We start from the raw sequence: 27,883 nt of genomic DNA, 5'->3' as shown, positions 1-27,883 counted from the left end.
CAGTGAGAAACAATCACTCCCAAAGAAGAGTCCCAGTGCTAACTGCCTTCGCCCCATCAGCTCCGCCTAGGCCTGGGAGGAAGGGCTGCGTGGGCAAGTGTGATAGATGTGAACCTGCAAACACACCCGAGAGCATCATGGTGCTGCAGGGCTCTGACGGGAGAGACTGGTGAGGAACCAGGCAGGCAGGAGCCAGCCGGGCTCAGCTGCCTGACCTCATCCACACAGATGCACCCTTAGCTCCTGTTGTCTCCCCAGATTCCAGGCAGGAATGTCTTACAGCTCTGCATAGGTCCACCTGGAGGCGAGGATGGTTCATTCGAAACAATTACCAAACTTGTGACCTTCTGCACCAAACTGGCTCCTGCCATCCCCTCTCCACCATCTCACCCAACCTCCTGGTGCCCACTCCTCACAGGAAGTCACTTGACAAACGCATTTCTACAAACCTCTTGATCATGTTCCCCTTTATCCAGCCACTGCCACCACCTTGGTTCACACCATCCTCTCATCCCCCACACCTCTGCCACAGCCAAGGCACCCTGGCAGATGCCCTACAGGTCAGTTCCATCTCCATTGCTGCTGTAAGTGTCTTGAACACACACCTGACCTTGACACTTTGCAAACTGAAGTCCCTCACCTGGCCCTCCTACACCCTCAGCTCCTGACAGGCTCTTCCCTATCTGCCACAGCCCAGCTGAACAGAGTGGGTCCCTGCTCCTTCCGCCTGCCCTGGCTCCCTTGCCCTCTTCTCCCCAGGCACTGTCTCATTACCTCTTCCTCCATGAGTCCAGGTAGCTTGTACACGTCAAAGGCTGGACCTTTCATCAGTCTTCCCATCCTTTCCCTCCATCAGCCCATGGCCGTGTTCAAGAGCAGGGTCCAGCTCTCACTCATGTCTGTGTCCCCAGAGCGTGGCAAAGTGCTAGCCACAGAAAATCCCCTAAGAGTCTTTTGGACTAATAGTCATAGCCAAAAGGCTTACTTTTTATTAAACATTTTTTTTTCAGTTGTTGATGGGCCTTTATTTATTTTTTTTTTATTTGCTTATATACGGTGCTGAGATCTGAACCCAGTGCCTCACACATGCTAGGTAAGTGCTCAACCACTGAGCCACAACCCCAGCCCCTGGAAAACTTACTCGTCTTTATTATTAATGCATAATAAATAAACACAGGCCTCCTTACCTTCACACTCTGATGCAGGGAAGAGAGGAGAATATAAGGCTTTTTCCCACCAGGTCTGCTTTTCTTGAGTTCTATTCATTTCTTGTACATTAGTGTTCAATACAGGAAACTGTTCAGATTAAACCAAATATAGAAAATGTTGATAAACTTTCAGGATAGAGGTAAAAACATGTGTTATTAATTATGGACTAAACACCCAGGACTGTGTGTGTGTGTGTGTGTTGGTGGTGCTGGGGATTCAACCCAAGGCCTTGCGCCTGCTAGGCAAGCACTCCATCCACTCCACTGAGTTATACTCCCAGCCCCAAACCCAGGGTTTTAAAATTAATGAATTTTTTACTGTTCTAGATTTGGTAACAAAAAAAGGCCAACATGTTCACAGAAAATAAAGTGTTCCTCAAAGCACTTAGGCTGTAAGTGGAATGATTATCTTAGCAAACCCAGAGAATTCTTACATGGTAAAACCACAACAGAACCAGAAATACTCCTGAACTAAGGCAGATTTCTTGAATTCAGCAGTGCACAGAGGTACCAGGCACCTTGAGCCGAAGGTGTCTAGAGAACCGGGCCTCTTCCTCACATACCCAGGCAGGAGGTAACAAAGAAACAGAACAGAAGGACGATCCTCACAGGCAGAGTTACTGACCTAAATGTTTTTCTTTATAACAAAAATTATTTGCTTAAGTGAGAACTCAAAAAGAAGCTAGGACAAAAAGAAAACAAATTACAAATGCAAAACACCAAGCAGCCACCCAAAAGCCATGAGGGAACTACTCCTGAAGAGCAGGGGAACTCAGACCCTATGTCCCCTGTGGCCATGGCAGAATAGAAGGCTGCATAGAAGGGATCCAAGTTGGAGCCCAGTCTCCAACTCTCAAAGCCCAGCAGGACCCTACCCACCCGCCTAGGCAATGAGGCAGTGTGGCTGGTGGTCAACAGCAGCTCTTCTTAGTGACCCAGGAGTCCTCGAGAGTGCTCATCAGAAGACGCCTGGCCAGCCTCAGTCGCACGTGCTCCCTGGCGGCATGCCCTTCCATGTGCCTGCTCACGCTCTCCCAGGATGAGGCCTGGCCTCTGCACCTTCACATTGCCCAGGGCCCTACACTGTGTTCTCAGCAGAAGTCTGTTCAGGAACTCCGCATGAGTCTTCACTGTTTTAAGATAAGCCGTTATGTGTTAACGTTGTGTTCCGAACTGTTTTAGTAACTAACGAACAACTAACTCTCCAGTAGGATTCTGTTATGCTTGTAACTGTACATTATTTTATGGGTCTAAAACTGCTTGATTCGATAACATGGCTTTAACCACATAAGTAAATGTTCAACTTTTCGTTTTTATTTTATGTATCGTTTTTGGACATGTTCCTCAAGCAGGAACTGAAGGAGAACTATATTGCCTTCCCAGGTCAGTCAACCTTCACTGTTTTCTCTGCAGTGTATCCTAACAATAAAAATGAATCCTGTTTTTTGATAAAAGCAGCCCAGGCCAAAGGAACAAAGCCCCACCTAACGCAAACAAGATGAGCAATGCACAGGTCAGCAGTGAAAGCATCTAGCACACCATTCCCAGCACCCTGTAGCTGAACAAACCGACACCCAGGTCTAGACTCATCACCAAACACACCGCTTCCTTTCCCTCCTGTTGCCAGCACTGCTAAGAGCCTACCAGTTCCTACTATAATTTTAGGAGTCTTTCTGCATCTTCCTTTTGGGTGTCAATTCCTATGGCAGGCACCTAATAGGGTCAAGTGACCACTGACTGAAATCTCTGAAACCATGAGCCAAAACTTGTGTGTGTGTGTGTGTGTGTGTGTGTGTGTGTGTGTTACTGGGGATTGAACCCAGGACCTTGTGCTTACTAGGCAATCTGCCAGCTGAGCTGTATCCCCAGTCCTAAAATCTTTTTTTCCTTTTTGGTGGTACTGGGGATTGAATTCACAGGCACTCTACCACAATTAACAGGCATATGCCACCATACCCAACACAAACCAATCTTTCCTAAGTTGGCTTTTTCGTGTAACTTCCCATCAAAGCAATGGAAAGCAAACAGAAAACTGGTACTGAGAAGTAAGTTCATTTCTGTGACTAGACTTAGTGATATGGTTCAGAAGCCTTAGGCACTGGCTTATGAAAGGAGTTTGGAAAAGTTTGGAGGAAAGAAAGGCTGGAATGCTATAAGCAGAGTTAGTGGGAGATTCTGGTGCGAGATCAAAACACCAGAATGCTGATGGGAATATGGAGAGTAAAGACTGTGCTAATAAGGTTGCAGACAGAAATGAGGACTCTACTGGGAACTGGACTTGAAGCCAACCTTGAAACACTTTGGAAAAGAGCTTTCTACATTATGTCTATGCCCAGAGTCTTTGTGCAAGGCTAGATTTAAAGGTGATGGGCTAATTAATCTGGTAGAGAAAATTTTAAGGCAGCACAGCATTCAGGCAGTGGCATGGATATTGCTGGCTACTTTTAGCCAGGTTCACTGTGAAAATGTGGAGCAAAAAGCAGAGTGGAAAAATATGAAAACCTTGCAGTTTGACCAGAAAAGGAGTGAAGTCCCAGTCAAGAAGACTGCAAATGCTAGAGACTGGCACCACTAAAAATAAGCCACTAGGGCTGGGGATGTAGTTCAGAGGTATTTGCCTAGCATGCAAGAGTCCTGGATTTAATCCCCAGACTGCAGGATGTATTTGACCGGGACAATAGGAGCAATGCCTTGAAGGCACTTTAGGAATCAGTAGGACCCCACCCATCAGACCCTAAGCTGCTGTTTGAGAGCCCCAGGGAGAGGCACACTGTTCACACAGGGTCACCTAAGCAATTCTCCCCAGGACGGATTCCAAATGTTTGGTCACCAAGGCCAAGTTTAAGCTGGTGGTAGACCCTGGCATCATCTATGTGACACTAGTTTTGTAGACCTGCAGACTCCAAGAGTCACAGGGTCATGGAGGCTGCCACTTGGATTTCAAAGCAAAGCTGGGGAGAGGAGGTAAGGCAATGTGGGGCAGGTCAGGAGTCCCTGCAAGCATTCTGAGAGGGTGATGTGTGAAGTTTTAAGAGTAAAACTGAAGCTCCAATAGAGACCTCAGCAAGTTAGAGATGCCAGAAAGTTGGGTGGACTGCCAAGGCAAGCGGCAGGCAGTGAGCAGAACCAGCCCTAGAGAGTGTCCATGTGGGCTGCAGTCAGCAAGGCTGTGGGGTGGGGCTGCCCAAACCCTTTGGAGCTCACACCACAACACCACGGTGCCCTGGAATCATGATTTACTGTTTACCCTGCCGAGTTTTTGTCTCTTTGGTCCAATTCCTCCTGTTCCTCCCTTTTACCCTGTGCCATTGTATCTTGAAAGTATGTAACTTGTTTCTTGATTTTTATAGGGGCTCACAGCTAAGAGTTTGCCTTGACACTCAGAAGACTTTGGACCAGGACTTTTGAACAATGATGGTACTGTTAGTCAAGACTTAGGGGTTCGTGGAGATGCATTAAATGCATTTTGCATTATGGCAGAATGTTATAGTTTGGATCTTAAAGACCCCCAAAACCCATGTGTTAAAGGCATGGTCACCAGCCAGTGGCACTATTGGGAGGTGGTGAAACTTGTACAAGGCGGGGCCTAATGGAAAGAAGCTGGGACATTAGGGGTGTGCCCCTGAAGGGAATACTGCCACCTTAGCCCTTCCTCTCTCTGCCCTAAGCCACCATGCAGTGAGCAGCTCTGCTCTACCACGTGCTCCCTGCCATGATGTTCTGCCTGGCCAGAGGCACAAAAATAATGGAACCAGCGGCCTAAAAACGATGGAACCAGTTGCATAAACTAAAACTCTGAAACTGTGAGCCAAAATAAGCATTTCCTTCTCTAAGTTATTTTTCTCGGGTATTTTATCACAGCAACAGGAAGATGACTCACACGACAGACGTGCATCACTTTGGGACAGCTTTCCACTCAGCTGTCGCCAACTTCGAGGTTGCAAGGCAAAGACCATAACCTGCTCATCTAATGTCTGCTTAACATATTAACTTCTGGTTTGGTTGTGACTGAAAAGAATGCAGAAAGGACAGAGGGAACAGGAAGCAGAGCAAAACTGCCCAGAGGAGACACACCTGCCTGCCTCTGGGTGTCTTCTGGCTCACTCGCTCACTCCAAGTCCTTCCTCAAACAGAAGTTTTGAAAGGAAGCCTGCCCTGATTACTGACTTAACCTGGCAAGCTCCTCCCAGCAGTCCTAACCCACCACATGCCTCTTCCAGCCCTTTTCCTCCTTTCGGATGGCTTTTATATTCTAACACAGCACACAACTTAATATGTCTGCTCTTAACTTCCCAAGGTTACAGGGAGTTATAGGGTTCTTTGCTACTTATTCCCAGCACCTGGCACAGGAGACACTTAACACATATTTGATGAGTTAAATGCAACAGTGGGGGTGCTGGGAGAGAAAAAACAGGCATGAGCTTAATCCCAAAGCCTGACCATAAATGTTCTCAGCCAGACATCATCCTCAGCAGTTCTGTTCTGCAGTGCTGGAAGTGGAACCCAGGAGTGCTCTGCCACTGAGCCCTTTTTATTTTTTATTTGAAAAAGGGTTTTGCTGTGTTGCTGAAGCTAGTCTTGAACTTGTCATCCTCCTGCCGAAGTAACTGGAATGATAGGCATATGCCATTGTGCCAGGCCTCCATAGGTTTTTAGAGGATGGAAATCAGGCAAAGGAAAGAGGCTTCACAACTTTAAATTCTCACTGCTATCTGAGTTCTGGGAGAGAAAGCTGCCAGGGAACCATGAGCCTTTGTCCTTCAGCTTGCAAAAGGAAAGGAAGCCTTCTGAAGTCCTCTTTTTGGAAAAGAAGAAATGAAACGTGAACAAGGAGATATCAGAGGTGCCGAGCCCTCTTCTGAGTCCCCCTTTGCCCAGCACAGTGGGAAGAGCTGTGGCTCTGTCCCTTCTGTGGGATCTGGGCAGGCCACCCACTGCCCTGAGCCTGCATGTCCTCAACAATCGGGTGGGGAAATCAATCTGTCTGGCCCCGGCAATGGTGAGCGGGGTGCCACACCACCCAGACGACCCCCACTCCCTCTCTGGCCTCCAGACCTGCTGACCTTCACAGTGCAATGTCTGCAGTGGCAAAAAGACCTCCCCTGAACTGAACTGGAAAGTCCCAAAGACAGAGGACTAAGACTTCTGCTGCTTTTCTGTGCTTCAAATTAACGTCAGACACCTGTGCCACAAACCTGTGCACCAACGGACACCTGCAGCACGGCGCCACCTCGGCCGCTCCTGCCCTTCCCTCCACACCTGGCCCTGAGCTGCCCCTGCCTTGCCATGCCTTCTGCTCCATGCTCTGCCTCTCCCTCCTGACCCCGCACACCCAGGTGTATGCAAATAGCTTTCCTCACCTCTCAGCCTGGGAGGATTCTCCAGAGGTCCCCACAGCCTCCCGGGCTCACCTACCACATTGCCAGAAATTGTGCTGGCCCTAATGCCCTGAAAGATAAGGAACTGGCCAGTTAAAGATGGTGTACCCATCAAGGGGCACAGTATGTAGGCAATTAAAAAAGAAAGGTGATTATAATATGGTGCCAGTTTAGTTAAAATGAGAAAACAGGAGGAGGTAAGTGAACATGTACTTGTTTATCCATGCAGAAAGACCCCAGTGGCGCTCACACGGGAGGTGGCTCCTGTGGAGGGCTCTCCAAGTGCCAGCACCCACTGGCAACTCCTGCATCCCAACCAGACATAAACCAGAATTTACTGCTTACAAATTGGTCTTCTTTCCTTGTCTGAACTCCTCATGGGCAAGGACAAAGTCTTGTTTAGGGCTCCTACCACACTGACAGGCCTGTGACAGGTGTCCAATAAACGTCTGTTGAGTTGAACTAAATGACTTAAAAAACAAAAATCTTATGCTCCCAGATATCAATTCCATTAGAAACCTTGTGCTTTCATCCTCTTGCTCTGAAATAGATGGACCACTAGCAATCTTTGAGTAGGGCTCCTGAGCTGACCAGGCAGCGTGACAGGTCCCACACCATCCTGCAGGCAACTCTATCCAGCTCTTGTCCCCAGCTGCAAGCACTGACATCAGCTGAACTCTCAGACACTCCCATGTCCTTTGAAGCTAAGACCTTTCAGGGAAACCCAGAATTCTGGTAGCAGGTAAACGCATCAACATACTAGACAGTGGAGGAGTGTGTTGTGGAATCGAGCTTTCTTCCTCCTTTTCTTTCTTCCCAGTCTGGAACCAGGTGAAATACAAAGTACATAAAGGAAAATTTAGGGAGGAAAATGGGGTGATCAACAGCAAATAAAGGCTAGCAACATTACTGCTTTTTCCTTGGTTCAGATGTCAGTGTTTCAATGGGATGAAACTCACCCCTTGGGGATCTCTAGAAAAACTGACTAGAACACTAATTCTCAAGTCACTTGGGGGTTTCCTGCCATCACAGGCAAGTAGCTGCATACCTAAGCACTGACTCAACAAATAAGCAAGGCATGGTCCACAGCCACAAGGGGCTGACAATCCAGGGTGAGGGAGAAGGTACATACCTCACTTGTGAAACACAGAAGTACAATTACAGAGCCACAACGTGCAGGAAAATCAAGAAAATGGAGAAATTAATTCTGATGCAGGGTGTGGTGGGGTGCGTAGGAGAGAAGAGGAATTAGGGGCAGTGAAGAGGGTCTCATTGTGTGGGTGGGACTAGCATGCAGGACAGACAGGAGGGAGGCGACACCAGCTGTTCTGCCCCAGGTGGCACATTGCTAGGGCCTCCAACTCTGCCTGTCCAGTAAGCAGCCCTGGAGAAGGGCCAGGCACTGCCGAGTCCAATCACAGCCGGAGGAGGCAGGCTGCTAGGCTTCTCTGGGAAACAGGTTACCACTTTAAGTGTTAATTCTGGTGCAATCAATTTAACCTCAAACTGTGTTAAGGAACGTGACCAAGGGGCTCAATGATTCCTATTAACAAAACTGCCACGGGAAATCTCCCTTGACAGACTCAACACAGCTTGCAGGCTTGCTCAGAAAGCACCCCCATCACTGAGCTACATCCCACCAACACACCATGCTTCACTTTTATTTTGACACGGGGTCTCAAAGTCACTCAGGCTGACCCAGACTTTGCATTTCTTCTGCCTCTGCCTCCCAGGTGCCTGGGATCACAGCCCTGGCCACCACTCAGCTGTGTAGGTTTTTGTTCTACACAAAGAACGTGTATATTAACATAAAAGAATCCCAAATCCTGTGATTTGTTGTAAAATGTCTTTCCTTTGAAGGAATATTTGCTGTCTAGCTCAAATTTATAATAAAATCCATTTTCCGTCCTTAAAGGTAAGATTGTTAGAACAACAAACTCTTAAGACTTAGGCTAGATTCCCCAGGAGCTGAGCCCTATCTTGCCGTCTGAAGCAGCCAGTCCTAGTAGTAAGACGGACAGCGGCGATTATACCTGATCCCATCCTTCGCCAAAGGCCGACGTGCACAGACATACCTCCTCCAGCTGTCCTGAAGAAACTGGATTATCTTCGTAAGCAGGGAACTGACAACCTGCTTTGCAACTGCAAAAATTGATTTCTTCCTCACATTGTGCCATTATTTTACAATTTGCTTCTGAGCTTTCTAAATCTATTTCCAGAGATTCACTCATGCTACATTCCAAACACTGATTTTGCTTTCCAACTGGTAGAATCCCAGTGGACTCCTCCTGGGAATCCAGTGATGTCTGAGCACTCTTTTCCATTCCAGATTTCTGTAACCTTGGAAGGAATTTCCCAGACTCAAGTTCTGACTTTCCGTAGTAATGGCCTTCTTTCTCTGCATCCTCTTCCAGAGGTTTGAGATCTGCTTGTGGATCTTCAAATACATCAACTTGAGAAGGAATGGGAATATTCACTTCATCTTTCTCAGATTCAAATTCCGACTCGCTTCCTCCTCCTGGGGACAGTTCAGATGCAGAAATTGGGCGAAAGTGAGTCCTAGGAGAGATGCGAATAGCCCTGTACTGTGTTCTGTCGACACCACATATCCTAGGGTGGAGAACTTCACTGTCTGAATCAGAGCAAAGGATTGATTTCGGTTTAAAACTGGGGCTGAAAGACGCAATCCCTTCAGGTTCGAATGAGCATTCTACATGAAGGACTTGGGAAAATGGATTGCTTAAGTCAAAGGAAGAGAACGAATATTCAAGTCCAGGATCTTCAACTTGAAAGTTACTGCAAGCTCCTAGTAAGTCTTCATGGAAGATAAAAGAAAATCCCTTATTTAATCCATTTTCCCCGCTCTTCGGCTGATCATTCTGCTCAGATGACATGAAGGGTTTCCATAACTGCCTATGACCAGGAGCAAAGCTGTTTCCCGGGGTCATGAAGACATCTGTCCCAGCTATTGTCACAACATCAGATGCTGCACACTGTAACAAGCTTCCTTTTGTGTGACCCGGTGGTACAACTGCCCACTCCCCATCGCTACTGAAAGTTTTGAGTTCTCCATAAACCCCTCCGAGAATGAACGCGTTCTCTTTATCTTGGGCCACGTCCCAAGGTTTAGAGGGTGTAGTGTAATCCCCACCGTCCACCTTTGACAGCTCGCTGGAAACAAATGCTCTCTTCTCCAGATTTTCCTTCTGACCCTCCCAGAGATGGTACTCGGATCGCTGCACAGCCCTACGAGGCTCCTGAAGGGTCTCCATCTTTGCTTCAGCATCCAGACAGCAGCAGTAGTTATTTACATCGGTCGAAAACAACTTGTCATCAATTCTTTCCATTTCTACTGAAGTCGCAGAATTTTCATCTGCCATCTTTGTCCAAATGTCTTTGATAACCCCTGAGCTGTAGCCATCTCCATGTGGACTGCTTTCACTACATACTTGTGTAGTTTTAAAGTTTTTGTTTTCTGGTTTTTGTTCTAGCTGAATACCACAGACAGATTCTAGCTTAGATCTTTTTTTGAAAACTAATGTAGGAATTTCTCCTGAAGTTCTACTACTCTGTTGGCAAGTATCATCTTGCAAAAAATCTAGAAGTTCTTCATCTACATAATTTGATGAGACTCTAGGAACTACATAATTAATATCTTCTGCATTAAACTGTGTGGATTCCTCAAATTGAATGTTTAATGTCTCATTGTCTGAACGTGTTTCTTCTGAATGGGACCATGGACTACAAGTTCTTGTTGAAAGATTAGAACAGTGTTCATTTTCTTCAAAGGCACTATTTTTGGTCCATATTAGTAATCTAGACTGTGTTTTCCCAAGCATATTAGCACTAGAATCTGTATTTTCATTTCCCAAGTTGAGTGTTTCAAAAGAAAATGGTAAAACAGAATTACTGCATTGCACTTCAAACACTGAAAAACAAGAGTTTATACCAGATCCTTCATTAATATCTGAGAAGAGCTCTTGATTGCCAGCAAGCAAGTGTGAATTGAGCACTGTGCCATCCAAGATCGGAGAGAGTCTAATTGGAGAGTCTCCTCCAAAGCTCTCCCCGTCGGCATCACCAGAGCTGGATGAACAGCACTCCCAAAACTGAGCCAGATTGCCAAGGTCTTGCAGGAACAAGCCCTCGGCACCCACAGAGCTGGTAGAATCTGTCCATATTGCACGTTCCCCTTGCAACTCCATACCATCTAACACTATGCAACATTCTGCCTCAAAATCTGTATTCTCTTTGCTTTTTTGTCGAATCATATTCAAAATCCGACTTTCTCCTTGCATGGTTTCTGAGGCACCAGGATCCAACATGGATTGATCAATATCCACTTCATAGAAGTGTGTTAATTCTGATAGATGAATATCATCTAGGTATTTGTTGTCCTCTGGTAGAGAACATAATGAGGTCCCAGTGAGGTCAATATCCTCATTTATAACTGCAGGCATTTCTACAAAGTGACCATCAATGAAAGTACCTGCTGCGAGGTATGTTCTGTGAGTATTATTGTTGCTGATACACAGACCATGCACTGACTCAGACAAGTCTTCCACGGCCTCTGACGTCAGAGCACTGGATTCTTGTCTGTTTCGGTATGTGGTTTCTAGTTTGCTTTTTCTGCTCAAAGGAACAAAATATTCAGCAATTGGTTCGGTGTACCACAACGGCTCCTCTTTATATTCCGTGTCGTCTCTGCTCTCCGCGTACAGGTCTCGCCCCGCAGTGCTGCTGGGATCTCTCCTGCCCGTCTCTCTTGTGGCTCTCTTACCCCGCTTGCACAGCTGCCTCACTGACCCACTGCTGCTGCTGCTGCCGCCTGCATGCATGCTTCTCTCCGCCTTGTCGCTGTGCTTCAGTGACAGCCTGTTTTGCCCATTCCGCCCTTTTCTGTTTCGAATTTCTCGTGCCTTGTGTCTTACTTTGACATACTTCATGGATGCTTTTAGTTCTCCCTGATTCCCGCTTGAACTTGAACCCGCTTCACTGGAGCCAGAAGACCACGAGCGAGGGCGGCTCTTCCCCTCGGGTTTGTGTCGGATTTGCTTTTTGTACAAGGCAGGCTTTTCTTCAGCAGTGCCGTTGTTCAGCTTGCTCTCCTTCTCATGTCTGCTTCTGCTCTGGGTTTTCTCATGCGCAGCAGTGGGCACTTCAGAGCTTCTTTCCTTGATGGTTTCGCCTTCGCTGTTGCAGTCCTTGGGAGAGGATGTGTCTGTGCTTGCTGGGGGCGCTGTGGATGAGGAGGAGGAGCTGGAGTAAGAACAGGCTTTTGACTTGTTCCACACAGTCATGATTTCTTGCAGGCAAACTGGCTTCTCAGAAAGTGGTGGAAATGCTTCATAGTACCTGGAAAACAGTCAAGAGTTCGAAATGAGCACTTTGATGTGTTACATGCAGTAAAAAAACAGTGCCAGCCAGGGAAGCGGAATATTTTAACAGAGTCAACATTCACATCATTCCCGAAACACTAACTTTAAAGTACACTGTACATTAAAATTAGCCTCATGCATCAAGCACTTTCTTTGTCAAGCACTGTGATAAGCACTGTAATATGAAGATACTTAAGTGGACAGATTTTATCTTCAAAGCTCAAATTTTAATAAGTAAAAATGACAAATATGACATAGTAAAAGAATACAGTCTTTTTAGGAGGAAATGTCAGAATCTGAATCTCAGCTCAGTCACTTATGCTTGTGAACTTAAGCTCATTATTTAATATTCTGGTCTATGTCCTTAACTGTAAACTGGTGAGTGCATGGCTTACCTCACCAAGCTGTGTGAGTGTTACACATCTACGTAGCTGGAAGGCTGGATGGCACCTGAGTCAAGACTATGAGCTCTAAAGCCACATTCCCTGAGGTCAAATCCTGGCTCTGCCACTCACTAGCTGTGGGACCTTAAGCCAGTTGCTTAATCTCTCTGTGGCTCAGTTTCTTCACCTACAAAGTAAGGGTAAGAATCATATCTGCCTTACAGAAAGGCACTGCTTAAGGGACTGAGCTCGCTACTGTCACTTTGTCTCAGGATGCCAGTTCCATGCCTGGCCATTGAGGGCACTGCTGTTCTGCAGGCAGCACTCAAGTCACACAGGAAGTGGCAATAAAGCCATGCTTTCAAGGGCCTGGACTTGACTCTCCTTCCCCTCTATATGAGAGGCGCACAACAGAAACACACTGTGTTCCACGTGTTCTAGCAGTCATATTCAAAGGGTAAGAGGAAATGAGTGAAATTAACTCTAATAATGTATTTTATTTAACCAAGTAAACATGTGATATTACCATTTCAACATGAATCAATATCAATCTAATGCCATATTATACACACTTTTTTATACTGTTTTTGAAAGCTAGTGAGAATTTTATATTTAGAGTACATCTCACGTTGAACTAGTCATGTTTCAAGGACTAACAGCCTCCTATGGACTGTGGGTTTGTTTTTGTTTTGATATTGGGAATTAAACCCAGAGGTGTTAAGCTACTGAGCCACATCCCCAACTCTTTTTTATTTATTATTTTGAGACAGGGTCTCACTAAGTTGCTTAGGGCCTCATGAAATTGCTGAGACTGGCCTTGAACTTGCAATCCTCCTGCCTCAGCTTCACAAGTTGCTGGGATTATAGGTGTGTGCCACCACGCCAGGCTTGGCTGTGGTTATTCTGTTGGACAGCATAGGTCTATATAAACCAATTAAATGCAATTTTTTCTTAGGTTTTAGAGAATCAGAAGATTAAAATAAAATGTATAACAAGGAAGTCTGCTTATAATGCACACTACAGTAACACTATTCATTTACAAAGAAAGAACTGCAAGTATAGGAAACAGGTTTGGTTAAATCAGGGGCCTGCCCATGTTCCCATTGTAAAAAGAATACTGGGAACTCAGTTTTATTGTATGTGGACAAGGATAATCATAATTTCTTATAGATACCTCAAAGAACTGTTGTGAGTTTTGAAGGTAGTAGTACACAAATGGACTCTACTGGTGAACAACCACCTTCTGTGTTTCATTCATTTCACAAATATTTGTTGAACATGCATGATAAGCCCAGAACCACTTTGTTCACCTTCGAAGATGAGTTAAGCACTTAGCTACTCAGCAAGTGTTGCCTAAATTATGAAATTAAACAGAAGATGACAAACCAAAAATGGAAACCACGCAGCAGTTATCAGTCTGATTGTAATAAAAGCACACTTTATACTGAATACAGTCTTACATACATTTCCACTTGATCCTTTGCTGTAGGGGATAATTCTGCCTCTGGAGAGGGAGACCCCTCTAACTTTTTGTGAATCTTCTCTTCTGTTATGAAACAAAAATTCAGAAAGATTTGTCTTATATCTAGTTAATAAATGTCCATGCTGTTAAATTTTTTTCAAGTAATTTTAAACAGAAATGATACAGGCTTTTGTGGCTTAAAAAAGAGAACTTCGGAATAATTTGTCATTTTAATAAAAATCAGCTGCTTCAGTGTGCCAGAAGGAATTCTCTGGCTAAGACACTTTAACATCAGACCAAGAGGTGAGTTGTTCATCTCATCACTGATACAGTGTTCTAGAGGCACTTAATTAAGCAGCTGAAGTCCCTTTTTACTATTAACTAGACCAGATGGGGAGAACATGTGTTTAGATTCCAAAAATACTTTCTCACAAAATTCTGACTCATGGACTTTATATTGACTCATTTTTTACTAATACTAATCTGTAAAGAAAATTCTTTTTACAATTAGCTCTGTTACTGTTCACAGTGGTGAGCCAGGGCTGTGTCTCAGCTCACACAGAAACAGAGGGCTATCCTCAAAGCTGAACTTAGGTTAAAATCCACCAAACTGAGCCTTCAGCAGAAGACTTGGTGCACACCAAGGGACCATGAGAAGACCAGGAAACAAGAACCTTGGCCTTCAGCACGAAGCTCCTCCTCAGGTCTCACGCAGCTATCAGGAAAAGCAGCATGAGTTCCCATAGTCTGCCTATCCAAAAAATTCAAGTCAAAGCAGAAGTCTCTCCCAAACCTGAAAAAACTAGTGTCCCCATCTTTAAAGTCCTCCCTAGCAATGGGCAGATGGTAATGTGGGGTGAGGACGGAGGAGGGGATGGTGTCCTGGTCTCTGAGTGTCAGTGTGAAGACACATACAGAGGAGAAGGCTCCTATACAGGAGGGCACCGGCGGATTAAGCCCTGCTTCTCTTCTGGGAGCAGGGATCTCTACAGATTGGTTGCTAGGGGCGATGGCAGAAGCCACAACAGGGCTGACGATAGGGCAATATGCTGGCTTGGTGGTACATGCTAAACACAAAGGTTTGTTTCTGCCTTTTTTTTTTTGATTCTACGATTTTCCTCACTCCAGATTCTGGGGCTACCATCCCAGAGAGTGGCCTCTGTTCATGTACTACATGCTCACCTTGCTCACTCTGCAGGTCTTTCAGTCTGCAGCAGAGTTCTTCCACCAAGGTCTCGATTCCAGAGCTCTGTGAGATGACAGAAGGACCACTGGGTTACCTCTGGGTGCTGCAAAGCAGGCATCTGTACACTTCTGTTTAGTACAGAGGTTTGCAAATCTCCCACGTTCCAAAAGAAATGCATCATCAATACTTCAGTGAATACCAGAGTTTAAAAATTACACATCTGCAGATTCAAACTGGTATTTTTACAACTAAAAGACATCAAGTGGAAATTACTAACAAAATGTGGAGACATTAATGTATTTCCCAGAATGGTTCCATTTTCCCAGAGGCATATCACTTTGCTCAGTAAGACAGATCAAGGGCCTAAGTGCCCAAAGCCAGTTACCAACAAAAAGAATCTAACTGAATCAGATTAAGAACATACATGAAACTGGGTGTGGTGGCTCATGCCTATAATTCCAGCAACTTGGGAGGCTGAGGCAGGAAGATAGGAAATTCAAAGCCAGTCTCAGCAAATTAGTGAGACCCTGTCTCAAAATTTTAAATAAGGGGGTGGGGAGGCTGAGGATATAGCTTAGTAGCAGAGCACCCCTGGGTTCAATCCCAGTTCTGAAAAGAGAAGAGAAGGAAGGAAAAGAATTGAATTTATGTGAGCACAGCCTTGTGCAAACTCAATGCAAAGAAAATAACAAAAACCTCATCATGGTCCTCCATGAGCTCCCAGTCCAAAAAAACAACTTTTTTGTTTGTTTTTTGTTTTTAATGTGAATTCTTCATGACTGCCACAAAAAGAGCAACATCGACAAGTGGATGCTGTGAGCAAGCATGAGGACCTTGTCCTGTCTGCAGGGTGGGGACAAGGCACAAGCAGGGTTTAAGAAGCAAGGAGGAACCTGGAAGTGAGAGGACAGGAGGAGTCAAGTTTCACAGAAAAGTGCATGCTGGACACACAGGCATAGGCAAGGCACATCTTTCACTGGGATTTCTTGATTTCTCACAAGAAAGAAAAATCTTTTACAACGGACAAAAGGGTGAACGTATTTCTTAGGAACTTTTGATTTGTTCAGTGGCCACAGTCCTATTTAAGTCGGGATGGAGTCTCTTCCGGTGGGCACAATCAAACAGATGCACATGACCCAGCCTCGGCCTTCACTGGGCCTAGAGAAGCTAAAAATAGAACTTTGCCCCATTCCCGCAACCCACAATGACTCAGCACAAGTATTACAGATATCCTAAAGGAGAAACCTCCCAGTTACATAGTTTGAGCAGCAAGAAACAGATTTCATTGAAAAGGGCTAACTGCAAACATACAGCTACACTCTAGCCATGTCATGCCAAGATCTGACCCGGAGACAGCAACGACAGGCCGGACAAGAGCTGCCGTTCCTTAAAAAACACTCCTAAAACCCAGGCCAGATGTTAGTCACGAGCACGGGTCAGGTCCGCAATTCCATCAGAGAGGGTCTGCTTACCATGACGTTCAGGTGTGACGAGGACGGCAGTTATATTCCCTCTCCTGGATCATGCAACTGACACCGGGTCAGCTGACCCGCCGCACACCACTCGGAGCTGCAAGCCCATGTCACTGTGCTGTAAACCCTGGCTGTTTCCAGCGCAGAACACTGAGCCTCCAGGGACTGTGCTAAACTTCTTTCAATACTAAAATGGGCTGCCACGAAACACGCTAGCACAAAATGACCACAACCCAGGGGCTCTGGGGAGGTTTGTTATGCTGTGTCTCACCAACTACATATACCATGTATATTTGTATATAACAAAGGTGTATACACATATACACACACATACCCACAGACTGATATGTGTGAATATATTTGTTTTAAATAAGTAAAGATCTATGATGCTTTCGTAAACAAACAGCAAGAGACAAACAGTTTACTCTATACCCTGAGTGCAGAAGTAAGTTTTACCAACCAGGTTTTGCTTTTCTTTCCATAACTACCTGCAGTATCCTATTTACATTTTTATAAACAGTCATTAGGCCACTAAGTTATCATGATAGTAAAGTGAGAAAGAAAAAGAAATCCAGGGGGCTGGGGTTGTGGCTCGGTGGTAAGAGCACTTGCCTGGCATGTGTGAGGCACTAGGTTTGATTCTCAGCACCACATACACATAAATAAAATAAAGATCCATTGACAACTAAAAATATGTATATATTTTTTAAAAAAAGGAACCAGGGCCAGGTGCAGAGGCACATGCCTGTAATCCTAGCAGCTCAGGAGGCTGAGGCAGGAGGATCGCAAGTTCAAAGTCAGCTTTCAGCAATGGTGAGGCACTAGGCAACTCAGTGAGACCCTGTCTCTAAATAAAATACAAACAAAATAGGGTTGGGGATGTGACTCAGTGGTCAAATGTCTCAGTTCAATCCTTGGTACCCCTCCCTTGGGAAAAAAAAAAAGAAATCAGAAACTAGTACCATCCTCTGTTATATCCTGGAAGGTAAAGTGTTAATTCAGACCTGTTATTGTGAAATTTCACTTGCTTTCCTAATTATGCCATAGATACGGAAGAATTTTAATATTCATATGTAGTGGTATGCCGCATCCACAGGGGCATTCAGGAACCCTCTGAGAGCCTGCAGCATCCTAAGAAACAGGAAGATTCAAGTGTGCGGTCACAAGTAACAACTCTGAGGGGTGCAGGCTGCAGGGACCCTGACGGCCTCTGCTGCTGAGCTCACTCCTTGCTTTCCCCTCCGCGGTGGACAGGGAGGAGGCCTGCCACGGGCGCGGACCCAGCAACACAGATCAGCACACTAAATCAAGTCACAGAACTCAAAGCCTGCAAAGCGGCAAGCTCTGCTCAGGCCCGCCAGCTCCCAGAGCTGCTCGAGGAGCACCTACAAGAGCAGGGCGACCAGGCCCGCCCACCCGCTGCATGCGAGCTCGCGTCCCACAGCCAGGTCGGCTGTGCGGAAGACAGGAGCCTGCCCTTCCGAGTTCACAGGCTGCTCACTTCCTTCTCCAGGAGCAGGGCCAAGTGGACTGCGTTTGGGCCTGGGCTCCGCAGACCCGGGTCTGAATGTCTGCCTTGCCATGCTCAGAGGAGACGAAGAGCCTGCATGCACCCCCGTCTCCGTCTCCCCACTCACCTGGGTAGGCATCAGCCCCATCCCCTTGCTCACTTCTAGATTCTGTATGTCTTCCACTTTCCAGAATTTCAATTTTGGATTCATTCCTTCAAAAATGCCTTCAGTTTCTCCTGCTTTGAGTTTGGGGTGTGCAGAGTGGGAACAGTAACCAGATGCAGCTCAGCACACTCCTCTGCATCCCACCTGGGCTCCTCGGCCTACTCCTTTTCCCTGACCAATACTGGGTCCTTGATAGTGGCCACTCTGCTCTGCAGTTGCAGGCGAGGTGAAGGGCACTGACATGATGGAGACTAAGCCTGGGCCAAAGGCGGCTCATGTCCTGTTTCTTCTGGAGATTCTTACTGTTCCTGACTCTTCCTGTGGTTTCCTGTCCTGCAACATCTCAGTGGTTCTCCATCTGCTGCACACTTCTCATCCCTTAAAATTCATGACCATAATTATTATGGCAATGGCCTGCTCTGCTCATTATCTGTCCTCTGCATACCCAAAGGCTTCTGCTGCAGCAGGAACCTGCCCACAGGTTTATCTTGCACAGAGGGTTCATTTTGACTGAATATTCCCTATGTGCTAGACAGTGCCCCCACCCCTCCCCTGTGACCACTACCCAGTACAATACTCTGGCACATAACTACTGGTTCTATTTGGATGCTGGAAAAGTAGAATCACAGAGATACAGGTCTGAAGCCAGGGTGAACCACACTGATCATACGTAAACCAGGGACCTACTGCAGCCTCAGTTTTCCCATCTGAAATGACCACTGGGCTTTTGGTAATGGTCCCCTGTTTCTTTTTCTCCCCTGTTCACCATTTCTTTACTATTTTAGTTCTACTTCAGATATACATTCCAAAACTTAACTGCATTTTTCATATCTGTTATGATCATCTTGTCTCTTGACTGTTTCTTCTTGAAAGCCACCTCTTTGTCAGACAGCGACCCCACTCTCCTATCCCTGGACATATACTACCTGTCAATAGCTAGCAACCAGGGAACAGAAAGGGATAGGCGATTAAAATCAGTCCACTGACCTCATTTTCACTGTGGTATGTCTCGTGTTTTCTCTCAAGGGTGTCTGCTTCTCAAAGTCCAGAACCTATCCCTTCAATCTCTCTAGAAAGTAACTGCCAGGAAAAAGTCAGCTATTCTGGTGCTCCGGTGAACCATGACTGCCAGCACTCACGCCTGGTGAGGTCCTCTTACACCATGATGGGGCTTCACAAACAACTGTTAGCAAGCTAGACATACACCTGCTTGGAATGCTGGATCCAGGGCTCCATCTGCCATGAGAGCGGGGTCGCGGCTCCAAGCCCTGCTACTGCAACACCAGTTCCACAAGGAGGACCAGCCCACCATCTCACCGCAGCTGCACGGACCACATCAGGACCAACAGAAGAACTTTCCAGCTGAGTACAAGCTAATCCATAGAATCAAAAGCAAAGGCAATGGGTGCTTAAAGCCCCCACGTCTGAGTACTCTGTCAGGCAGCCACACCAAGGCACAGGCTTCCAAACAAGGCTTCCCCATGGCACAACGTGACAGTGTTTCAGAACTGAGACTAATTTCTGAGGCAGAGCTGGAAGAAGTGGGAGGAAGCCCACTCATGCTGAAGGAATGGTCACTGACGGCAACACACCGGAGAGCAAATGGTGGACTCCACATTTTAATGGTTGGCTTTTTTTTTTTTTAATTTTTAGATTTTATTTGTTCTAATTAGTGGTACATGACAATAGAATGCTTTATACATTTTGAGCTTGTTAAAACTTTTAGAACTAAATGTTACTGTTAAGCCAGTAAAACAAGAGCACCAAAAGAGAGGACTGAGAACAAGACCAGGGGTCCTGAACTAGTGCCTTCAGAGGCCAGGAGAGGAATACCAAGATCAAAACTCCCCAAACCCAAAAGCTATTTCTGCTAAGCCCCGTGTACAGGCTGTGATTCCCATCCTTGAACACAGGAGGCCTCTAAACCCTGGCCTGTCTCCAGCTCTGGCACCCATTTGCTCTTTAAAAAGCTTCTGAGAGTGGAACAGTGCATGCCAGGAAGGGGTGCAGGACATAGATACTTCTGGAATGACAAAGGAAAGAATGTTGGAAGTTATGACAAAAAGTAGAAAGTGTCAGTGTGTTATCAGTATGATAAAATTAACATGAACAAGGTTTAGAAAAAGGTAACTGTTTTGAATCAGTCTTTAGCTGGGTAATCTACACAAAGAGCATCTTTGCCTGATGATCTGGACTCATCAGACATCCTGTGCTGTGTGAGGCTGGTCAAGTTACTTAACTTCTCTGAGCCTCTATTTCATCATCCACAAAGAGAAGAAAACACTTCAATTTGAATTAAGTTCTTCAAGGTTCCCATTTCACTGTAACATCCTGTTGACATAAGCAGACCCTATTTTTTAACATATGCAGGAAATTGCTCCACTTCTTACTTAAACATGGATATAGCAGTCTCTCTTCCCTTCAGATAGCTGTGTTCCTCCAGTAAGAATTAAAGTCCCTGAACAAGACTCAAACCCAAAGGCTTGGCTCTGGGTTGAGGGTTTGGATATTCCTTGTTCACTTAACAAGAAAAGTCAAGTTCTTCAAACCACAATTTAGAACAGTTATTTTTAATCCAGACGTATGGCTCTGAAGGAGATCCCTAGTGGGCATATAAGAAAAGAAGACATCAAGAAAAGGTCGTGTCTGTTCTTCTGGTGAGGTCCCTAGTTTCATCAAATACTGCAGGCTGTAAGGCTTTAAAATGTTTCTACAAGTTAGGTGTCGAGGCACACTCCTGTGGTCCCAACATTCAGGAGGTTGAGGCAGGAGGATTATATCTTGGAGACCAGTCTAGAAAACGTAGTGAGAGGGGGGTTTCAAGATGGCGGCCTAGAGGGAGGCTGCATTTCATGTTGCTCCAGGACTCAGGATTCAAAAGAGGAGATATTGAGACGCTTGGGACCAACTCAAAGCAGCCGGGTGACTCTCACCCCCTGGGGAGGCATCCCAGATGGGACGGTGGTCCCGGAACGCAGGGAACTTTGTGAAGTAGAGCTGCCGGCGAGACGCCCCTCCCCCCGCTGGAGCAGTGAACGCGGACAGCTGGGAGCGCCGGAAAGGAGGCCGCTCGGCACAGCGCTGGGACTCGGAGCAGCCACTGGGGCTCCGGCGGCTGCCCAGGGGAGGAGTGGCGAGGAGAGCTGTGTGGACTCAGGACACCGGGGCCTGCCCTGAGGAGGAGGAGAGGAGCGTGGCCACTTGGATTCGGAGTGACTACACCAGAGCTACAGGCGGTTGCCAGAGGAGAAGCCGCGCGGCGAGCTGTTTGCACTCAGAACGACGCTTCTGAACCCCGGGGCCTGCCCTGAGGACGAGGAGGAGGAAGAGGAGCGCGGCCGCTTGGATTCGGGTGACTACACCAGAGCTACAGGCGGTTGCCAGAGGAGGGGCTGCGTGGCGAGCTGTTTGGACTCTGACCACTTCTGAACCCGGGGCCTGCCCGGAGGAGTAGGAGAAGGAGGAGGAGGAGCGCGGCGGGTCCTTTGGACTCGCAGTGGCTGCATTAGCGCTCCAGGCGGCTGCTCAGAGGAGAAGGCGAGTGGTGAGTTGTTTGGTCTTAAAGTGACAGCTCCTGAACACAGGGGGGCTGCCTGGAGGAGAAGCGTAGTGGGACGCTTGGTCTTGAGTGGCCGCACCAGAGCTCCGGGTGGTTGCTCAGAGGACCCGTGCAGCGGGTCACGTGGATTCAGAGCCACTCAGAGCGACCGCTCCTGAACACCCGGGGGGTTATCTGGAGAAGGAGGAGGAACGGGGAGGGGCACTTCGACTTGGAGTGATTGATTGCCCTGGGCTACGGGTGGTTGGTGGGAGGAGGAGGCACGAAGTGAGTTTCTTGGACTCCTAGTGACTGCACCGGAATACTGGGCGGCTGTCTGGAGGAAGAGGCGTGTGGCGGGTCTCTGGGACTCAGAGCGATTGTTCAGGGCCCCAGGTGGCTGCTCAGAGGAGGGGCCACACAGCCAGGCGATTAGGTACAGAGCAGGGTCCCAGGATCTAGGAGGCTTCTGGGTGGTAGAGCCGCACAGAGACAGGCTTAGGGCGGAGCAAAGGTTCCAGGCCTGCGGGCGGATTCTCTGAGGAAGGGCAGCCTAAGGAGATTCATCTGCGAAGGGTGAGGCTCCCAGGCCCAGGAGGTAGGGCCGGCCCCCTGGGAACTTTGCAGAGGAAGGCAGCCCAGCACAGGCAGTAGCTGTAAATTGAGGGGAACCTCTAGGAGGGAACTGACCAGCGAGACCTCCCCACCGGGTGAGTCTTCCCTGCTGGGTGAGGTTTCCCCACAAGGACGGTAAAACCAGAGACTCAGGCCCAAACAGGCCCTGCCTCAGCCTGCAGCCTAGGTCCCCTTTGGATGACCATTGGTCAACAAGTGGAGGCACCTCTGCCCACTAGCAGGGATTATACCCCACCTGAAGGCCACCACTCCTAGAGAGGCAGCTTCCTTGTGGAGCACCGCATTATCAACTTCTTCCAAGACTTCAGCCTACTGAAGGCTAAGGGGGGATATATATAGAAATCTTCAGGGACATTGTAAATCAACAGAGGAAATCTGCAATATCTCAGCGGTCCACTGATACCTGAACAATATGAGAAAACAAGGAAAGAAAATGCTGCAAACAAATCTAGATGTTACATCAATAAAACCCAATGACAGCATGGCAGAAGAAATGACAGAAAAGGAGTTCAGAATGTACATAAGTAAAATGATCAGAGAAGCAAATGATGAGATGAAAGAGCAAATGCAAGCATTGAATGATCGCACCAATTGACAGTTAAAAGAGCAAATACAGGAAGCAAAAGATCATTTCAATAAAGAGTTAGAGATATTGAAAAAAAACCAAACAGAAATCCTTGACATGAAGGAAACAATAAACCAAATTAAGAACTCCATAGAAAGCATATCCAATAGGATAGAACACCTGGAAGACAGAACATCAGACATTGAAGACAAAATGTTTAACCTTGAAAACAAAGTTGAACAAACAGAGAAGATGGTAAGAAATCATGAACAGAATCTACAAGAACTATGGGATATCATGAAAAGGCCAAATTTAAGAATTATTGGGATTGAGGAAGGCCTAGAGAAACAAGCCAAAGGAATGAACAATTTATTCAATGAAATAATATCAGAAAATTTCCCAATCTGAAGAATGAAATGGAAAATCAAGTTCAAGAGGCTTACAGGACTCCAAATACACAAAATTACAACAGACCCACACCAAGGCACATTATACTGAAAATACCTAACATACAAAATAAAGACAGAATTTTAAAGGCTGTGAGAGAAAAGAACCAAATTACATTCAGGGGGAAACCAATACGCATATCAGCAGATTTTTCAATCCAGACCCTAAAAGCTAGAAGGGCCTGGAACAACATTTTTCAAGCCCTGAAAGAAAATGGATGCCAACCAAGACTCTTATACCCAGCAAAACTTACCTTCAAATTTGACGATGAAATAAAATCCTTCCATGATAAACAAAAGCTAAAAGAATTTACAAAAAGAAAGCAAGCATTACAGAACATTCTCAACAAAATATTCCATGAGGAAGAGATGAAAAACAAAGAAGCAAATCAGCAAAGGGAGGAATTATCCTAAAGGAATTGTCAAATAAAGGAGGAAACAAGTTGTGTCAAACAAATAAATAAACAAAATTTTAAAAATGAACCAAATGACCGGGAAACCAAATCATTTCTCTATAATAACCCTGAATGTTAATGGCCTGAATTCATCAATCAAAAGACATAGACTGGCAGACTGGATTAAAAAGAAAGATCCAACAATATGTTGCCTGCAAGAGACTCACCTCATAGAAAAAGATACCCATAGATTAAAGGTGAAAGGATGGGGAAAAACATACCATGCACATGGACTCAGCAAAAAAGCTGGAGTATCCATCCTCATTTCCGATAATGCGGACTTCAAGCCAAAGTTAGTCAGAAGGGATAAAGAAGGTCATTTCATACTGCTTAAGGGAAGCATAAATCAGCAAGATATAACAATCATAAACATCTATGCCCCAAACAGTGGCTCATCTATGTATATCAAACAAATCCTTCTCAATTTCAGAAACCAAATAGACCACAACACAATAATACTAGGTGATTTTAACACGCCGCTCTCACCACTGGACAGATCTTCCAGACAAAAATTGAACAAAGAAACCATAGATCTCAATAACACAATCAATAATTTAGACTTAACGGACATTTATAGAATATACCATCCAACCAAGAGTGAATACACTTTCTTCTCAGCAGCACATGGATCCTTCTCTAAAATAGACCATATATTATGCCACAAAGCTAATGTTAGCAAATACAAGAAGATAGAGACACTACCATGTATTCTATCAGATCATAATGGATTGAAGTTAGAAATAAATGAAAGAGTAAAACACAGAAACTATTCCAACATCTGGAGATTAAACAATATGCTATTATATGATGAATGGATAACAGAAGATATTAGGAAGGAAATTAAAAAATTCTTAGAGGTAAATGAGAACAAAGAAACATCATATCAAAATCTCTGGGACACTATGAAAGCAGTACTTAGAGGGAAATTTATTTCATGGAGCGCATTTAATAAAAGAAGTAAAACTCAACAAATAAACAACCTAACACTACAGCTCAAAGCCCTAGAAAAAGAAGAACAGAACAGCACCAAAAGTAGTAGAAGACAGGAAATAGTTAAACTCAGAGCTGAAATCAATGAAATTGAAACAAAAGAAACAATACAAAAAATTGACAAAATAAATAGTTGGTTCTTTGAAAAAATAAACAAAATTGATAAACCTTTAGCCACACTAACAAAGAGAAGACGAGAGAAAACCCAAATCACTAAAATTCGGAATGAACAAGGAAATATCACAACAGACAGGATTGAAATACAAAACATAATTAGAAGCTATTTTGAAAATCTATACTCCAACAAAATAGAAAATTTCGAAGACATCAACAGGTTTCTAGAGACATATGAATTGCCTAAACTGAACGAGGAGGACATAAACAATTTAAATAGACCAATTTCAAGTACTGAAATAGAAGAAGTCATCAAAAGCCTACCAACAAAGAAAAGTCCGGGAACAGATGGGTTCTCAGCCGAGTTCTACAAAACCTTTAAGGAAGAGCTCATTCCAATACTTCTCAAAGTATTCCATAAAATAGAAGAGGAGGGAACCCTCCCAAACTCATTCTATGAAGCCAATATCACACTGATACCTAAATCAGACAGAGACTCATCAAGGAAAGAAAATTTCAGACCAATATCCTTAATGAACATCGACGCAAAAATTCTCAACAAAATTTTAGCAAATCGCATACAAAAACATATTAAAAAGATAGTGCACCATGATCAAGTGGGTTTCATCCCAGGGATGCAAGGTTGGTTCAACATCAGGAAATCAATAAACGTAATTCACCATATTAATAGACTTAAAGTCAAGAATCACATGATTATTTCAATAGATGCAGAAAAAGCATTTGATAAAATACAGCACCCCTTCATGCTCAAAACACTAGAAAAAATAGGGATAGTGGGAACATTCCTTAACATTGTAAAGGCCATTTATGCTAAGCCCATGGCTAATATCATTCTAAATGGTGAAAAACTGAAAGCATTCCCCCTAAAAACTGGAACAAGGCAGGGATGCCCTCTTTCACCACTTCTATTCAACATCGTTCTTGAGACTCTGGCCAGAGCAATTAGACAAACCAAAGAAATTAAAGGGATACGAATTGGAAAAGAAGAACTCAAACTATCCCTGTTCGCTGATGACATGATTATATATTTAGAGGAACCTGGAAATTCCACCAGAAAACTCTTAGAACTCATAAGTGATTTCAGTAAAGTAGCCGGTTACAAGATCAATGCCCATAAATCCAATGCATTTTTATACATAAGTGATGAATCTTCAGAAAGAGAAATTAGGAAAACTACCCCATTCACAATAGCCTCGAAAAAAATAAAACACTTGGGAATCAATCTCACAAAAGAGGTGAAAGACCTCTACAATGAGAACTATACAACACTAAAGAAAGAAATTAAAGAACACCTTAGAAGATGGAAAGATCTTCCATGTTCTTGGATAGGAAGAATTAATATTGTCAAAATGGCCACACTACCTAAAGTGCTATACAAATTCAATGCAATTCCAATTAAAATCCCAATGACGTACCTTACAGAAATAGAGCAAGCAATTATGAAATTCATCTGGAAGAATAAGAAACCCAGAATAGCTAAAGCAATCCTTAGCAGGAAGAGTGAAACAGGGGGTACTGCAATACCAGATCTTCAACTCTACTACAAAGCAATAGTAACAAAAACGGCATGGTATTGGTACCAAAATAGACAGGTAGATCAATGGTACAGAATAGAGGACACGGACACAAACCCAAATAAATACAATTTTCTCATACTAGACAAAGGTGCCAAAAATATGCAATGGAGAAAAGATAGCCTCTTCAACAAATGGTGCTGGGAGAATTGGAAGGATTCTTCCATTCTGTTCCATATGCAACAGAATGAAACTAAACCCATATCTCTCACCATGCACGAAACTAAACTCAAAATGGATTAAGGACCTCGGAATCAGACCAGAGACCCTGCAGATTATAGAAGAAAAAGTAGGTCCAAATCTTCACCTTGTTGGTCTAGGACCAGACTTCCTTAACAGGACTCCCATAGCACAAGAAATAAAAGCTAGCATCAACCACTGGGATAGATTCAAACTAAAAAGCTTTCTCTCAGCAAAGGAAACTATCAGCAATGCGAAGAAAGAGCCTACAGAGTGGGAGAATATCTTTGCCAATCATACTTCAGATAGAGCACTAATCTCCAGAATCTATAAAGAACTCAAAAAACTCTACACGAAGAATACAAATAACCCAATCAACAAATGGGCTAAGGAAATGAATAGACACTTCACAGAAGAAGATCTACAAGCAATCAACAAACATATGGAAAAATGTTCAACATCTCTAGTAATAAGAGAGGTGCAAATCAAAACCACCCTAAGATTCCATCTGACCCCAATTAGAATGGCGATTATCAAGAATACGAGCAACAACAGGTGTTGGCGAGGATGTGGGGAGAAAGGTACACTCATACACTGCTGGTGGGGCTGCAAATTAGTGCAGCCACTCTGGAAAGCAGTGTGGAGATTCCTTAGAAAACTTGGAATGGAACCACCATTTGACCCAGCTATCCCACTCCTCGGCCTATACCCAAAGGACTTAAAATCAGCATACTACAGAGATACAGCCACATCAATGTTCATAGCTGCTCAATTCACAATAGCCAGACTGTGGAACCAACCTAGATGCCCTTCAATTGATGAGTGGATAAAGAAACTGTGGTATATATATACAATGGAATATTACTCAGCCATAAAGAATGATAAAATTATGGCATTTGTAGGCAAATGGATGAAATTGGAGAATATCATGCTAAGTGAGATAAGCCAATCTCAAAAAGCCAAAGGACGAATGATATCGCTAATAAGTGGAGGATGACACATAATGGGGTGAGGGACGGGTTAGTGTTAGGGTTAGAGTTAGGGTTAGGGAGGGGGGCAAGTATGGAGGAAGGAAGTACTGTATAGAGGGTAAAGAGGGGTGGGAAGGGTGGGGGGAAGGGAAAAAATAACAGAATGAATCAAACAACATTACTCTATGTAAATTTATGATTACACAAATGGTATGCCTTTACGCCATGTACAAACAGAGAAACAACATGT

At 44.9% G+C, this 27,883-nt stretch overlaps 1 protein-coding gene across 9 annotated transcripts in view; it reads right to left on the bottom strand.

The window, feature by feature from the left end:
- Window positions 1–27,883, bottom strand: part of KIAA0232 — an 89,168-nt gene that overhangs the window by 7,374 nt on the left and 53,911 nt on the right. For 5 of the 9 annotated variants that reach the window (XM_079154313.1, XM_079154309.1, XM_079154310.1 and 2 more), the window contains exons 4-7: window positions 14,992–15,058; window positions 13,812–13,893; window positions 8,620–11,941; window positions 1,188–1,296 (exon numbers count right to left, since the gene is read on the bottom strand). In XM_079154313.1, the coding sequence (XP_079010439.1) occupies window positions 1,188–1,296; window positions 8,620–11,941; window positions 13,812–13,893; window positions 14,992–15,058 (3,580 nt within the window). Of the gene's footprint in view, window positions 1–1,187; window positions 1,297–8,619; window positions 11,942–13,811; window positions 13,894–14,991; window positions 15,059–27,883 lie in introns of those variants that run through there. The other 4 variants (XM_079154315.1, XM_079154314.1, XM_079154316.1 and 1 more) reach the window with 3 other exon arrangements.

This window comes from Sciurus vulgaris, assembly GCF_902686455.1.
Source record: "Sciurus vulgaris genome assembly, chromosome: 9".
NCBI lineage: Eukaryota > Metazoa > Chordata > Mammalia > Rodentia > Sciuridae > Sciurus > Sciurus vulgaris.
Note: the sequence above shows the minus strand (reverse complement) of the source record. Positions and strands in the feature narration are given on the sequence as shown.